This window comes from Bombyx mori, chromosome 24, assembly GCF_030269925.1.
Source record: "Bombyx mori chromosome 24, ASM3026992v2".
Taxonomy (NCBI): domain Eukaryota; kingdom Metazoa; phylum Arthropoda; class Insecta; order Lepidoptera; family Bombycidae; genus Bombyx; species Bombyx mori.
The window spans coordinates 17,423,286-17,440,624 of NC_085130.1; the positions used below are offsets into that span (position 1 = coordinate 17,423,286).

Consider the following 17,339-nt stretch of genomic DNA (forward strand, 5'->3'; position numbering starts at 1 on the left):
TGTTTATGGGATCCAGTAACCGCTTAACACCAGGTGGGCTGTGAGCTCGTCCAACCATCTAAGCAATAAAAAAAATAAAAATCGGTTGTCTGTAAAGTCGGTTTACTGACGATAGTTGAACGTGACAACGTCATAAGAAAATACTGATGGAATGGTTTCATTTTTCAATTATCGCGATGATCGTTGCTATAAACAATTGACATCACATTCACTTTTCACTGAACTTGACGAAAACATGTAAATGTATTATTGTATAGCAGCTGTCCACGCGGATGCATCGCTCACTCATGTAGGAGAGAGACAGATGTCGAACGCTGCCGAACGTGGAGGCCGATTGTGCCTCTTTGTCGCTCGTTGCGCGCTCTCGCTTGCACTTCAAGCCTTAAATGGAACGCCTCAGAGCGAGGTAACGCCGCATGAGTCATGTTATTTCGTGCGTGCAGCCGGCTCCATCGAATTTGTTACGTCAAAAAAAATTGTTGGGGTATTCTTATCAGAGTGGTCGTAGTAGCGCTGATGATGTACACGCAGACATAATGGTTCAGTTCCCAATTTATTCGAGGATTGCTCTCCTGATGTGCGCTTCAAGATCTGGCGTTTCAAAAGGTTTCGAATACATTTTTTTTTCCCTACCTACTCACTGGTAGCCAAGGAGCTATTTCGGCTACGCCCAAACTCGCAGACTCGACCTGAGAGAATTTACTGACACTGGCCCTAGCAAGAGCGGTGCTTCGCTGAATCTCACTAGAAATACTAGGAACAAACACAAGCTTGTTGTGCCGATAGGTTACATAAGATACGAAATTCATTCGGGTGTTTGTTTGGTGCGCCTGTACAACAAAATCCCACAAGATGTTCGGAACCAACATAAACATAGGAAGAAGAAAACTATTAAAGAGCATCTGTGCAATAAAGTTAACTATAAAGTCAATGATTATCTAGAAGATTGCACAAAGTGGGAATGAGTTGCTCGCTCCGGGCATTTCAATATTGCAATAATTGTTACGTTATAATACTCATTGTAAAAATGAATATTTAAAATATTATCTAATATTTAAAAACAAAAATCTAATATTAAAAAAAAAAAGACATGCGCTGAGTTTCTTGCCAGTTCTTCTCAGGACCGAGGCTAGTTTTTGTGAATTGGCGGTAGTTCTTTTTGACGTTCAACAAGTATGTACTTTCAACTATGTTGAATAATTTTTTTTGATTTGATTTGATCTAATAGCCCACTGAGTTTCTCGCCGGATCTTATCAGTGGGTCGCGTTTCCGATCCGGTGGTAAAAAAATTACTAGTGTTCTTAACATCGCGTGCCCTGCGAAAACGATTGATGATAGAATAAAATAATGTACTACGACTTTGTAGAACACATTATTATTTACAAAAAGTATCGCGACAGCATATATCTAACTATTATAGTTATGCCGCAATAAGTGTTCTTTTATTTCAAAAAATAAAACAACGTCAAATATCGTTGACATTTTTGTTATAGACCCGAGCGGAGCCGGAGCGGGCCGCTAGTGTATGATAAACAGTTTAAATAAAACACAACAGTTTCATTCATAGTAACTTTATTTGATCCCAAAAACATAATAGGTCATATCATCATTATCATCTTTAAATTTAAACACTCCAAATACATAATACCGATATTATTATGTCCAACGACGGATCCAGGGGGGGCCATGGGGGTCATGACCCCCCCCCCCCCCCCCCCCCCCGAGCCAGTTCCAGGACTTGAACTAACTTGGACTAATTGAGGAACATCATGATTTATTTATTATCTATTGTTATCAAAATTAAATTATAAGTTCTTAACTTGCCCACGATTATGTGACCCCCTCCTGGCGCCAAAGTTGGATCCGCCCTTGATTATGTCATCATTGACTCATTTATACGCAATAGTTCGTAATTGTATCCAATCTTCGGTTGTCGGTTGATTATTTTCATTATAACTACTAAATAACGACCTCCCCTAATTACCGAAATTTGTTTACCAAAATATATTTGAATATTTTTCTAACTACCGTCAAATTTTTTTTTTTACTGTACTTTTTTTTTTTTTGTCGAGATTATAAATCGTTAATTCAATATTAATTCGATTTCTTTAACAAAAAAATACAATATAAATATACAATAAGCTATATTGATAAAGTTTGTCGGTATTTAGCTAGAATTTGTATGCGCCCTTTTTAGAACAAGAGGTCAACATTCCACTGAAGACGCTACAGCTACGCCAAGTAGAGTTTCCAAGTACCACTTAAGCATCCATTGCGCAGACTATCAATTTTTTTTTCTTAAAACGGCTCTATTCATCATTATCATTAACTTAACAACATCAGTTTTGGATCGCACACATACAATTAACCCACTGCTGTAGAATGTTATAGTAACGAACAAAGATTGCACATTCTTAACTGGTGGTAGAACCTCTTATGAATCCGCGCGGGTAGGTACCACCACCTCGCCTATTTCCGCCGTGAAGCAGTAATGCGTTTCGGTTCGAAGGGCGAGGCAGCTATAGTAACTATACTGAGACCTTAGAACTTATATCTCAAGGTGGTTGGCGCATTTACGTCGTAGATGTCTATGGGCTCCGGTAACCACTTAACACCAGGTGGACTGTGAACTCGTCCGCTCATCTAAGCAATAAAAAAAAACAGCAATGTAATACAAATATAAGCATGTGACGCGCGAGGTCAACGTCCGCGCTGACGCTCAATCCGAGCGCTACCTTCCCAATAGATTGCGGGGCCCGAATAAGCGATATGTTTACAAGAAAGCATATATAAACTAAATTAGGTCAGTCTCGTCATCTTCACCTTCGACATTAGTTTGAAAATCTTCGGTAGAACATTGATCTGTTGATTTTAAAATTATCATTAGACTAACCGTTGTCCGTGACTTTGCTTGCGCGGTCAAGTCAGAAGTTCTTTCATCTTCTAAAGATAGCTGGATGATGACCGAGCATTGCCCGGTTTTTTTTTTGATAACGAAGTTGGCGTTGTGTCTTTAAAGCGGTTAGTTGCCCTCAATTTTAAGAAAAATAGTATTATTATTCGCCAATAGATGTCGGTAAGAGTTGATTATTGAAAACACGAATAAAACAACATTTTCTGAAATAAATCGTAGCTAGATCGATTCATCGCCCTCGAAATCCCCTGTATACTAAATTTTATGAAAATCGTTGGAGCCGTTTCCGAAATTCAGATTATATATACAAGAATTGCTCGTTTAAAGGTATAAGATAAATTCCCGTGGTGGTTGTTAACAAGCTTAATTTTTTCGAAATAAAAGATGGCTTAAGTCACTCTCCTGATCTGATACTATCGCTTTTTTATATAAAGCGACGTGAAAGAAGGACAAACAAACAAACAAACACACTTATCACATCTTGACTTAATGTAACACGCACATTAACACCGGTCTGTGCTTTGAAATAAAAAAAAATAAACTCCAAACAGTCTCTTGTTTTCTAAGAAGTCTCTATATATTCAAGTCGTCCGCTTTTATCGAGCGACGCGACTGTACCGGTGTTTGTATACATCTCACGAACGACCTCATTTCGATTACTCAACGCGATATTTACGTTGGTGACGTCATCGGGCCTCGGTAACCGAAACCCCCCCAACCCCCCTCGAACATGATCGATTGAAAGTTTAAATACCTTTTTTTTATTTTTTTTTTATTGCCTAGATGAGTGGACTAGTACACAGCCCACCTGGTGTTGAGTGGTTACTGGAGCCCATAGACATCTACAACGTAAATGCGCCACCCACCTTGAGATATAAGTTCTAAGGTCTCAGTATAGTTACAACGGCTACCCCGCCCTTCAAGCCGAAACGCATTACTGCTTCACGGCAGAAATAGGCAGGGCGGTGGTACCTACCCGTGCGGACTCACAAGAGGTCCTACCACCAGTAAAATACCTATAAGAGTCTAGATTCTAAATAGGAAGGGATCTCACCATGAGTGGCAGTGGTGATGGAGTCAGCGTCACACTTGCAGCGTCTCAGGTCCTCGAGCGCCCTGAGCTCTGAGGGCAGCAGATGCTTCTCGTCATCTGAAGATACGAAACATATCAGCACGTGCTCAGACCGATAGGTACATGCTCAGACCGATAGGCACGTGCGCGTTCGACACGAATTCGCGTTACTTTACCGAGTTGTATTGCAGACTTTCCGTCATCCTCGCAGCGGCATGTGCTGTCTCCGAGCCTCGCCTCCTCCTCGGCCCTCCGACGGACCTCCGAGGGCAGCTCCAGCGGACCTGTCGATATTTCAGATCGCTTTTACAAGCCACATGAACAATTCGATATTTTTTTACGTTATTCTCGGATGTGTGGAGAGAAAGAGAGAGAGAGACAGACAGAGAGGGAGAGAGAATATATTCGATTGTTATGGTATTTTATTTTACTTTTTACTATCTCCGGATTACTGTAAGGCTCGCATGAAGCAGCTGCTAAAAAGCCTTGTTTTCATTTGGACCTTTACAAGTTGCTCCGATAGATCCGTTGGTCTAATGTGCGGTCGATGGTATCCGCAGCATCTTCCTCCAGCACCACATCTCGGAGGCATCAACCTGGATGCGGTCTGCAGAACTTCAATCGTCAAAATTTCAGCTTCACAGAGATTCTTCATACAAAGGAAATACCAAAAAGTAAACTTACACGGCGACTTGTGGTAAGGCTCGCTCCGTTCTAAAGCATCTCCTATGACTCTCTTCATGTAGTGATGGTATTCTCTCTTCTTCAACGGCACCGGAACCTCTCCCGTCGCCCTGCTGATAGCTGCAAAGAGAAGTCAACGAAGGGTGAGTACAATGGCCCAGTATGAGTGAGAACCGATGGACTATATACTTATTTATCCTTGCAAACCAACAGAAAGAATGCATCATACAAACATTATTTAGCGTGTGTGTCGTGTGCCGAAAGAAGAGAATCCGATGATGTCAGGCAAGAAGTACAGGGGAATAGTTTAGTGAATCGCTTCGGTAATAAGCCACCCATCCCTCATGACGCAAGCATCTAGATGATTGGAGAATTCCACCGAAGAAAGTGCTACTCTCCGGTCTGGGCTCCCAAATATAAGCTACTTCGATTTGGACCTCATAGAGAAGAGAGCCGAGTAAGTTGTGAAAGTAGCCCCAGTGATTGCTAAATTAAAAAGCGGACGGTATGGTATGGACATGTGATGCATAGAAAGAAGATGCATGTGACTAGGAGATGTATGGAAATGGTAGTGCAAGGTATAGGGGGAAGAGGTCGACCGAAGAAGACATGGATGGAGTGAGAGAGAGAGAGGAGTGAGTGTTGAGATGACGGCTGATAGAGGAGAACGGAATAGAAAAATTCGATGTGCCGACCCCACCTAGTGGGATAAGGTGGAGAAAAAGAAGACAGAAGAAGGCTGTTCGGATTATCGACAAACCTATTCCCATGAATCTTTTAGAACCATCACTCTGTGCCTTATACCGTATGTTCCATGAGGACTGTTCTGAGGAATTGTTTGTAACCCGCAAAGACTAGCATCCACAATGCGCTTCCAATGAGCTTTTCCGCTAACTGCCACCCAGGTTTGAATTCCCTTTATGGCAGCCCCCGAGCGCTACAACAGGTCCTTAATCAAACGTGACTTGCGAAACCCGGCTCTGGCAAGAGCTCCCCTCCACAATATCCCGAGAGCGCTACAATAGGTCCTTATTCAAACGTGGCTTGCGAAACCCGGCTCTGGCATGAGCTCCCCTCCACAATATCCCCAGAGCGCTACAACAGGTCCTTAATCAAACGTGGCTTGCGAAACCCGGCTCTGGCATGAGCTCCCCTCCACAATATCCCCAGAGCGCTACAACAGGTCCTTAATCAAACGTGACTTGCGAAACCTGGCTCTGGCATGAGCTCCCCTCCATAATATCCCCAGAGCGCTACAACAGGTCCTTATTCAAACGTGGCTTGCGAAACCCGGCTCTGGCATGAGCTCCCCTCCACATTATCCCCAGAGCGCTACAACAGGTCCTTATTCAAACGTGGCTTGCGAAACCCGGCTCTGGCATGAGCTCCCCTCCACAATATCCCCAGAGCGCTACAACAGGTCCTTAATCAAACGTGACTTGCGAAACCCGGCTCTGGCATGAGCTCCCCTCCACAATATCCCCAGAGCGCTACAACAGGTCCTTATTCAAACGTGGCTTGCGAAACCCGGCTCTGGCATGAGCTCCCCTCCACAATATCCCCAGAGCGCTACAACAGGTCCTTAATCAAACGTGACTTGCGAAACCCGGCTCTGGCATGAGCTCCCCTCCACAATATCCCGAGAGTGCTACAACAGGTCCTTATTCAAACGTGGCTTGTGAAACCCGGCTCTGGCATGAGCTCCCCTCCACAATATCCCCCGAGCGCTACAACAGGTCCTTATTCAAACGTGGCTTGCGAAACCCGGCTCTGGCATAAACTCCCTCCACAATATCCCCAGAGCGCTACAACAGGTCCTTATTCAAAGGTGGCTTGCGAAACCCGGCTCTGGCATGAGCTCCCCTCCACAATATTCCCCCAGTGCTACAACAGGTCCTTAATCAAACGAGGCTTGTTAAGACCACTCGGCGACGTATCAAGGTTGATTGATTATCGGCAGCCTCTCCTCCGATTCCAAAGTCAAAAGCTGAAAGACCCTATGTCACTCACCAGTGTCGATCATCTCCACTGCATCGATGGTAGCTTCGGTTCTCTCCCGCAACGACCGCCCCCATTCGCTTCTCAAGGCGACCCTCGCTCGACGCGTGTCGCGGGACTCCAACACAGCTGTTAGACATGTCATGTGTTCTATCAGTCGTAGGGAGGAACAGCCGATGGAAGTGTAGAGTTCTTACAAGTTTTATTACTGTTAGTTTGTACCGGTGGTAGGTAGTGGTAGTTAGTTAGTTTATTGCTTCGATGGGTGGACGAGCTCACAGCCCACCTGGTGTCAAGTGGTTACTGGAGCGCATAGACAACTACAACGTAAATGTGCCATCCACCTTGAGATATGAGTTATTAGGATTCAAGTATAGTTCAACGGCTGCTCCACCTTTTTTTTTTTTTTTTTTCGGGCCGGGGCCCGAACCTCCTACGAGGTCCCCGCGCCTAGGGGACGCGCGGGGTATGTGAGACTCAACGATCTGAAGGTGTTGAGAGCAGATCGCGGGCCCAAGGATTTTAGGGCCCACCCACTAAACGACTCCCCTGCACTCTTACACCCGACGTCCGATCTCCGTCCGGGGTCAGAACCCGTTCAGAGTAGGGGGGTTCCCGTGGTCAACACTACAACCAGACACGCGGCGCCACCCCGAGGACGCCCGACCGACGGGTCGTCGAGGCGATAGTCGACGACCAACGACGTCGGTCTCCACGGTACGGCGGCCCTACCAGGCCGCCCGGGCGGTGCCGCTAGTGTTCCGGGATACCCCGCTGGGCCAGAACCAGCCTGCCGGGTCGGAACGCGATACACCGCCGACCGGGTTGCTCTTCAACAGTATGTTCGGCGACGACAGCGACGACGAAAATGCGGACCGCATCGCAGTCCGCTGCCGCCGACGCGCCGTCCCGTCCTCCTGGTGCCAGCGCGCTAGAGTGACGGTAGCGTGCGGCGCAGCCTCAACCCCCTTAGGTCGCCCCGTGACCATCACCGGGAGGAGACTGCCTCCTCATAAACGGCTGCTCCACCCTACATCAACGCATTACTGCTTCACAGCAGAAATTCACAGCGAGGTGGTGGTACCTACCCGTGCGGATTCACTAGAGGTCCTACCACCAGTTTCACGTTTACCAGTAAAATGGTTTGACCATAGTTTTTGATTGTGGTCAAGAATAAAAGCTAACTCAAATTTGTAGGCAAACGTTCGAATTGCATACAAATTTGAGTTAATTTTTACGCTGTCGAGAACGTTAAGAGACTCGCACTAAGCACACGAACATAAATCATAACGAACTTCGATACAGTTCCGTTGCTTGTTTACAGTCCCCGGCAACTAGATGGCACTAGTTGTAGATTCGTAAATTTTACTCTACCATCTACTGCACTTTTGGAGCTCACTGTACATAGTCGTGTATTATGTAAATAGGATGTGTTGTGCGATGTGCAGTGCGCGATAAGTTCCAAAAAATTACACTGGAGGCGCGCACATCAATCGATGATTCAATATTTTCGAATTTGACATTCAAATTATGGCATGGAGGAATCGCTTTTAGTGATAACGCCGCCTATTTGCACATGTAGCAGTGAACCCATATTTTGTGAATTGACTGGTTTCCAATTCAAAATATGTTTGGTATGTAAAAAGTATGCGACCACATTGTAGGTTGTAACTATACTGAGACCTTAGAACTTATATCTCAAGGTGGGTGGCGCATTTACGTCATAGATGTCTATGCGCTCCAGTTACCACTTAACACCAGGTGAGCTGTGAGCTCGTCCACCCATCTAAGCAATAAATAAAAAAAGACATTTCTGTAGTAAATGTTCTCGAAAAATCTAGAAGTCCTTTTTTTTTTTAATTTAAGCACAATCAGATTAGACGTGATCCATGACCTACCTTCATCGACCAACACGTTGAGCATGCAGCGCAGTTCGTGATGTACTGGATAGCGTTCGCTGAGTGACTTCGGTTCGACACGGGGCCGACCTGAAACAGTCATTTGTTTACGTCATTTGTGGATAGCGACGGGCGACCCAAAGGCTGTTCATTTGGATTTTTGTTGAAATACGCAAATTCGTAAATATTATTTTTCCATGTCTGTGTGTCGTGTATAATATAATACTAAGCTAATTCAATTTAAGCTACTCTGTAGTTTTAACATAATCTGTCTCTTACAAAAAAATTACGAGAGTAAAATATCCTGCTTCTTAACTTTATCGTTTAACAAAAAACAAGCATCTCTAAACAAATTATAAAGCCTCGTAAGCAACAAAACGGGATTTCATTGTAACATCAGATACAGCGTGAATCAGGCTTCTGTGAAGTAAGTTTGGTTCTAGGATCTTATTTCTACGATTAATCTCACTTCTAGTGTGCTTCCATCGAGGGTCATCTCTGGCTGGTCGCTCGGCTGGTGCCAGAGAAATAGGACATATCTTACAGCGACATCTCTCGTCGAGGGGTGTACCGCATTTAATGCATTGTAATTCTGTAATGAACAAAGACAAACTCTTTCTTATTCAATATGGCAACTACAGTTTCTTTCGATGTCATTGTTGCCTGTTAAAATTTTATAAAAATCCTCAGTTATAATGTAAATAGGTACATATTGTGTTATAATGAAATGAAATTGGCAATTAGGCCTAAATTAGATAAACTTAGATACGATAACATGTAACAAAGTCGCAGTAAAATGGTGTTTATTTATTGAGATTTCAGATTTTTCGGAGGCACTCCACAAGCCACGTCCGGTGACTCTACTTAATCTTCCCCCACTGGTGCACGTTCAAAGACGCTAAATGGTCAATAAGCCAACATAAACTTTTTACTCTGGAGAAACACTAAATTAACAAAATAAAACCGTTCACGCAATTTGAAGTCGTCCTTGAGACCTTAGAACACTAGGTGGGCTTTGAGCTCGTCCACCAGACTAAGCTATATAAAAAAAGTTCTATACCTGTCTTGTCCGGTTCGTCAATGAGACCAAATATGGTGCTCCTGGCCGCCTCCATCCTGGCCTGCTGCGTGGCGGCGATGCGGTGCCGCGCCGCCGTCCGGTGCGCGTGCGGCAACAGAAACTGGTGCACCAGTTCCGCCACCAGCTCGTTCTGCTCCGCCGTCGAACTGCGGAGAGGTGACTTTATGATTGAGAGCCTTCTGGTGGCCCTTTCCAGTTTCACCAGGACAGGTGAGGGAGCAAAGGCTCAGCCAGGAGGGGTGGGATTTTCTAACAGCCGCCTCCGAAGGAGACCTAACAACTCAAGAGCAGCTGCTTCGCGAATGAATCTACTAGCGGATCGGAATCGCGACCCGCTGAGAAGATCCGGCGAGAAACTCAGCGAGCCGGAACGGTGTTTTCTAAGGTTTTTATTTATTCACTAGCTGACCCGGCAGACTTCGTAGTGCCTCAATCGACAAATGAAATACCTAAACTTTTGTATTAAAATAAACGTAAAACAAACAAAAGGAATCCGTCCGACGGGGGACACGTCAAAGGAAAAACAAAATTGTTATTTTTATATAATTCCGAGCATTTTCATATTTATCTACCTTTTAAACCTTCTCTGGACTTCTACAAATAATTCAAGACCAAAATTAGCCAAATCGGTCCAGCCGTTCTCGAGTTTTAGCGAGACTAACGAACAGCAATTCATTTTTATTTATATAGATTGCTTAGATGGGGTCGAACTCACGGTCCACCTGGTATTAAGTAGTTACCCGTAGACATCTAAAACGTAAAATGCTGCCACCACCCACCTCGAGACATGAGTTGTAAGGTCTCCGTTTTTACAGTACAACGGCTGCCAGTACAGTAAAACTCTTAAAACCGAAACGCATTACTGCTTCACGGCAGAAATAGGCAGAGTGCTGGTACCTACCCGCGCGGACTCATAAGAAGTCCTACCAATAGTAGTAGTGGAGTAAGTACCGCCGCCTTATTAGTTGTTTTTACTTCAGAGCCATCTATTTATGAAGGTTGGAGCTTCTACTCGTAATATTAAGATTCCACCACAATATGGTGGCGTCAAGCACTAATGCGTACAGGCTATCTTGCTTTTCTTTCTATAATACTATCGTTTTGATAATCGGCTACACTAACTTGAAATCGACGATACTCCGACGAAAAAAAATTAATTGGTTGTCTGTAAAGTCGTTTTACGGACGATAGTTTTACGTGATAACGTCAGTAGCAGAACTATTCAAACTGCTAGCTCTGACGTCACGAGAGAAGGGAGATAAATGTGTCACAAGCCAACTCTTGGGACGATCGAAGTCGTCGTGGCCTAAAGGATAAGACGTTCGGTGCATTCGTACGTAGCGATGCACCGGTGTTCGAATCCCGCAGGCGGGTACTATTTTTGTAATGAAATACGTACTTGAAAATTGTTCACGATTGACTTCCAAGGTGAAGGAATAACATCGTGTAATAAAAATCAATTGCACAAAATTATAATTTGCGAAATTACTGGTGGTAGGACCTCTTGTGAGTCCGCACGGGTAGGTACCACCACCCTGCCTATTTCTGCCGTGAAGCAGTAATGCGGTTCGGCTTCAATGGTGGGGCAGCCGTTGTAACTATACTGAGACCTTAGAACTTACATCTCATGGTGCCTGGTGCATTTAGGTTGTAGATGTCTATGGGCTCCAGTAACCACTTAACACCAGGTGGGCTGTGAGCTCGTCCACCCATCTAAGCAATAAAAAAAAAACCAAAAACAAACACCCTGTATATACTATTGAGATACTAACATCGATTCGTTTTCCGCAAAGTCCGCATCGATCTTATCCGCATTGGCCTGCGCTCTCCGCAGCGCGTCTCTCTCCGCTGCGAGCTCCACTCCTCCGCTCACAATCTCCAGCAGATAATCATCGACTGTCTCTTGCGTAACTCCCAATATCTGCAGAGTTCATTTAAAAAAAAAAGTCTTTAAAACGCTACGGAACTATCTATACTAATATTATAAAGCTGAAGAGTTTGTTTGTTTGAACGCGCTAATCTCAGGAACTACTGGGCCGATTTGAAAAATCTTTCAGTGTTAGATAACCAATTTATCGAGGAAGGCTATATAACATCACACTAAGACCAATACAGAAAATATAAGTAAATGATAATTTCATGTTATTTTATAATTCATATGATATTTTTCTTGTGTTAATAGACGGAAAAACTAGATTAAATTTTATGTATAGCCCCCATAAAAAGCATTTTTGATTTAAATGATATTTTTCGGGAAAATTTCAGGAAAGTTTTATTTTTACCCCCGAAAATTTCATTTTACCCCATTTGGGGTAATTAACCCCGGTTCCCCGACCGCTGCACTATAGTATAGCGTAGTCTGAAAGCAGCTTAAGATGACTATGCGGATAGCTGTAAAAAAGCGAATGAAGGCGGTGTTAGAGTTTGGCCGCTACTACCGCTGCTTCAGACTTACCTGCTTGAACATCTGGTCGTGTTCCATGCGTCTATGCTCCTCCTTCTGTCTCCTGCCGGCTTCGGCAGCTTCGCGCATCGTCTTGTCACGCACTGCGTCATTAAGCAACGAATTAAGTTACAATTAAGCAAGTTACAACGGCTGTCCCACCCTTCAAACCGAAAAGCATTACTGCCTCACGGCAGAAATAGGCAGGGCGGTGGTACCTACCCGCGCGGACTCACAAGAGGTCCTACCACCAGTATTTATCTCTTTTTTTTTGTTCTTCTACCGAAGCTGATGGTCTTGAGAGACTATTTAAGCGTAGCCTTAACGAGTAGGTGAGCTCACACTAAGAGCTAAGTCGTCGTGGCCTAAAGGATAAGACGTCCGGTGCATTTGTGTTGAAGCGATGCATCGGTGTTCGAATCCCGCAGGCGGGTACCAATTTTTCTGATGAAATACGTACTCAACAAATGTTCACGATTGACTTCCACGGTGAAGGAATAACATCGTGTAATAAAAATCAAACCCGCAAATTTATAATTTGCGTAATTACTGGTGGTAGGACCTCTTGTGAGTCCGCACGGGTAGGTACCACCGCCCTGCCTATTTCCGCCGTGAAGCAGTAATGCGTTTCGGTTCGAAGGGTGGGGCAGCCGTTGTAACTATACTGAGACCTTAGAACTTATATCTCGAGGTGGGTGGCGCATTTACGTTGTAGATGTCTATGGGCTCCAGTAACCACTTAACACCAGGTGGGCTGTGAGCTCGTCTATCCATCTAAGCAATAAAAAAAAAAAAAAAAAAAACACGGGGCTCAAACCTGAGGACGTTGATAGCACTGGCCCTAGCAAGAGTCGTGCTTCGCAGAATCTACCACCGGATTGGGAACGCGACCCACTGAGAAGATCCGGCGAGAAACTCAGTGGGCTGTGTCTGTTGGTTAGTTTACTCGCCGAGCCCTTCGTCGCAAGACCGTACGTACAATATATCAAGTATCGTCCAAAAATCATTGAGCTATTTTTCCGCCAACATTGTATATATAATAGGTTTTTTTTTATTGCTTAGAAGGGTGGACGAGCTCACAGCCCACCTGGTGTTAAATAGTTACTGGAGCCCACAGAAATCTCCGACGTAAATGCGCCACCCACCTTGAGATATCAGTCCTAAGCTTTCGGTATAGTTACAACAGCTGCCCCGCCTTTCAAGCCGAAACGCATTACTGCTTTACGGCAGAAACAGGCAGGGCGGTGGTACTTACCCTACCATACCATAATAGGTGACTTATGGAAACAGTGACGTCAAATGTCGCCGTCCTCCAGACCCGACTTATCGGGGGTCATAAGGGTCCGCGGCGTCCCAATGGACTAAACATTGCTCCTAGTCTGGCGCTCAACGTGTTAAGCTTTAAACTCACAAGCGATAAGTATATACGCGTGCTGTCTCCTTTCCTCTCTGAGCCTGCGCAGCTCCTTCTCCAAGAAGTCCAAAGCGGTCGAGACTGCGCCCCCGCATAACTCGTCAACGAGTGCAGTCACGGCTTCCTCCTTGAGGCGATTAGTGGATTGAGTGCTTAGTGATAATAATTTCGGTCCCAAATTAGGATTTCCCGGTGATGTGGGTACCAGAGACTGACATACATACTTATGTACGTTTAAATATATACGTTGATAAACACTCAGACGAAAGGCAAAAAAATCTGTTCATCACACGAATGTTTGTCTGATGCGGAATTCGAACTCACGACCCTCGGCATAACAGTCAGGTCCTTCTTTTTTTCCTACCTATGCTGATAGCCTTGAGAGGCTATTTCAGCTTCACCCTAACGTGTGTAGGTGAGCTCACGGGGCTCAAACCGGAGTGTTGCTAACACTGACCCTAGCAAGAGCAGTGCTCCGCAGAATCTACCGCCGGATCGGGAACGCGACCCACTGAGAAGATCCGGCGAGAAACTCAGTGGGCTGTGTCTGTGGGTTAATTCGCTCGTCGAGCCCTTCGTCGCGAGTTCGGCGAGAACGATGACCGGTGCTTGTGGTGCCTAAAAGCACCGTTAATGGATCGGGGGGATCCATAATGACGTGCTTTGGGCGACGTCGACTGCTTACCATTCGGTCTACAGGATCGGGTATGGAGTCAGGTCCGCTAACTAGTGCGCTACCGAGTCAGTCAGAGTATCGTTATCGACTTATCGGTGCAATTCATTGTATCAAAAGTACTTTTGTAAACAAAAACAAACGTAGTTAATAGGAAAACATTCATCTTTTTATGATTGAGGTATTACTGTGGCCCGGAGGCCTTTCCAGTTTCACCAGGACAGGTGGATGAGCAAAGGCTCAGCCAGGAGGGGTGAGGTTTGCTAACAGCTGGCCGAGCGCCTCCGAAGGAAACCTAACAACTCAAGAGCAGCTGCTTCGCGAATGAATCTACTACCGGATCGGAATCGCGACGCGCTGAGAAGATCCGGCGAGAAACTCAGCGAGCTGATGTATGGGTTAGGTTGCACATCGAACTTATCGTCAAGTTCGACGAGTACGGTAACCGGGGTCCCTAAGTCTACTCCTAGTGTTAGAACTGAAGGCGTCTAATGCATGAATTATAGGATCTAAACCTTGATTATGACGAGAAAGACTTACCCTTTGTTCTCTTTCCATTTTGAAGATGTTGTATTCTCTCGCTTTAGTCTCTTCACGAGCGATGCGGGACTGTTAAAGCAATATGCGTATTTCTGCTTATGATATCGTATGTCAAGAAACTAAATCGCGATCCATGACATATCCAATCAGTAACAGAAATCAAAAAATGTTATCTAAATCGAAAGCCCTTACCGCCAGTCCGACACTGTAATGTTTATTGGCTCCTACCGTCTACATTATGTCAAAACTTACGAGTAACATTAGGGGGGTATTATAGGCTCGAGTCATTGTAACATCGGGCATACCGTTCTGCTCCGGGCTATGCGTTTCCTGGGACAGTTTTGATGTTTAGGCCCGAAATGCGTGATTTGCGTCACGAGGTGGATGGCGACGGTTACCATGTGATGACCATGGGCACAGTAAACCACTTAACACCACGAATCGTGACCTCCGTCTACACAATAAAAGCATAGTTGTTTAAACCTATCTTGAGGATCACAAGGATCTTTCACGCGTGATACGACGCCAATCAGTACACCAGCGATACTGTTATTGCTTGTCAATATCGTTGGCACGATTCAGCTTTTCTTCCAAGACTTCAAAAGTTCGCATTTTCACATTAGATATGCCAGATTCCTTGGTTGCCAAAATGGGTGTATGAGCTCACAGCTGACGTGGTGTTAAGTGGTTACCAGAGTCCGTGGACATCAACAATGTAAACGCCGCCACCCATGTTGAGACATAAGTTCTGAGTCTTACAGCACCGCCGCATCTTTAGAAGCCGTTGATGCTTGGCGACCAGTTCAAATCTAGATAATGAAAACTGACCTTGTCTTCTTTCTGGAGTCCGTGCGTGGTCTTCAGTTCCTCAGTCAACTCGGCCGCCCGCGTGCGACCTTCGTACATCTGTTATGTAACGGAGTAATGATGAAGAAATGACTTATCATCATAATCTATACTAATATATAAATCTACAGTGGTTTTTACGGATTTTCCATTATAACTACTGAACCATGCATCCGATTGACTTGAAACTTGGTATCCGTGTAGAAAATACATGTACTTAATGGATAGGCTAATATTTATATGAATGTTGGACTCCCTAATAATAATGACAATAAATAATAATGTTAATTTTAAATGCCCAGCGAAGCGGGCGACAAGAATCATTTTCTCAGTTCAGATTTGTTTAAAGAACAATTCAATAAAATCAACAATAAATGATAGTCTCCGCAGCGTAGCGAGGGCGGGTCGCTAGTCAATTCATACAATTGGTATGTGTCGAAACTGGACCAGCGCGGCGATTTTTAAAAGAGGCATAGTCGACGAGAGGCAGTGAAACAAATTCAGAGAACTATACTAGGCGTTAGGAAACCGCTTCCGAAAACGAAGACGGACGATAGTACTAATGAAACCTCTGATGATGGGATCGAAAAAAAAAATCGATCCTGATTTTTAACAAATCGTGTCGTTTTCGGAAGCGGTCTCCTAACACCCAGTATATCGAGGGGTGAAAAGATATTACGGAACGAAGTTCCTTATCGAGCGTTGTGTGAAAGAGGGCTAGACGGAAAAAATTCTTACGAAAAGTTGTCACGACACTTTTTAGATCCGTCATTCTGACCAATCAACGTGTAGGCGCTTATCGCGTGACATTGCTCATATTCGATAGATCCGCGTAATGAGTACAGTTTCTCGAGATAGCGTTTCAACAATAGTAATTTAGTTCATAGTATTGTTTTTTTCTTCTTCATAATGCCGTAATTTATTATTATAACTTAAAAAAAATTACAATTCCTTCACTAATTAATCAAAAGGAACTTCGTTCCATCCGGGTGTCCCTTGACACCTCTGAAGTTTTTTTTTATTTGAATTAAGCGTCATTTCGCTCAACACGCGACATTTATCTTTGTAATTAAAAATCCGTTTTCTTTAGTATTAGCATCAACAACTCCCATGTTTTTTTTAATTAAATTTACTCCATTCCAAATAGCTGAATTTTTTTTTCTTAGCATTATTTTTTTCAAATGTTAAACTTTAAATAGCTCTCCTGTAAAGTAACAAAAATTTCGCTTAAGCCAAATCGTTTTTTACCCCTCGATATTTCATCCCAACGTCTCCTTATTTCATCACAACGTTTCACGAACGCGATGATAATACGTACTTCTTCAAACGTGTTTCTGAAATGACTTAGAAGCGTCATGACCACGCGTGGTATACAGTCAATTAGCAAAAATCCCTAGAACTGACCAGAGTCTGTACCGCTCTGCCCCTCAAAACCCTCTGCAGCATTAGGGCGGCCTGGTGGTTCTCTTCTTCCGTATCATCGACCGCCTCCACCTCGGGAGTGGGAGGGCGAGGGCTGGCGTTAGTCACGCGAGGTCTGAGGACCCGGAGAGGACCGGCGGATTGGGATCCGGCGCCAAGACGGGCCTCTGTCAGACACGAAGTGTAGGACGTTACTTAATATAACTAGTGTGGCGGGTAGCCATCATACATCGCAAGATAATTGACAGATGCCTGAATCTCGCTTACGACATTTTCAAGATAAGCTTGCATATATATATACAAGTTCCGAACAACAACATTCGGACCGTCGGTCTACCGAGCAATATCACCCG

General features: G+C 44.4%; 1 protein-coding gene across 1 annotated transcript in view; it reads right to left on the minus strand.

The window, feature by feature from the left end:
- Window positions 1-1,556: 1,556 nt before the first annotated feature.
- Window positions 1,557-17,339, minus strand: part of LOC101743391 (cilia- and flagella-associated protein 91) — a 28,634-nt gene continuing 12,851 nt past the window's right edge. Inside the window, exons 13-26 of the mRNA XM_012689519.4 lie at window positions 16,969-17,153; window positions 15,547-15,624; window positions 14,719-14,787; window positions 13,503-13,632; window positions 12,104-12,195; window positions 11,421-11,569; window positions 9,628-9,794; window positions 9,037-9,159; window positions 8,568-8,657; window positions 6,682-6,798; window positions 4,672-4,791; window positions 4,164-4,271; window positions 3,970-4,065; window positions 1,557-2,863 (exon numbers count right to left, since the gene is read on the minus strand). Coding sequence (XP_012544973.3) covers window positions 2,796-2,863; window positions 3,970-4,065; window positions 4,164-4,271; window positions 4,672-4,791; window positions 6,682-6,798; window positions 8,568-8,657; window positions 9,037-9,159; window positions 9,628-9,794; window positions 11,421-11,569; window positions 12,104-12,195; window positions 13,503-13,632; window positions 14,719-14,787; window positions 15,547-15,624; window positions 16,969-17,153 — 1,592 coding nt within the window. The 3' untranslated portion in view covers window positions 1,557-2,795. The remainder of the gene's footprint in view (window positions 2,864-3,969; window positions 4,066-4,163; window positions 4,272-4,671; window positions 4,792-6,681; window positions 6,799-8,567; window positions 8,658-9,036; window positions 9,160-9,627; window positions 9,795-11,420; window positions 11,570-12,103; window positions 12,196-13,502; window positions 13,633-14,718; window positions 14,788-15,546; window positions 15,625-16,968; window positions 17,154-17,339) is intronic.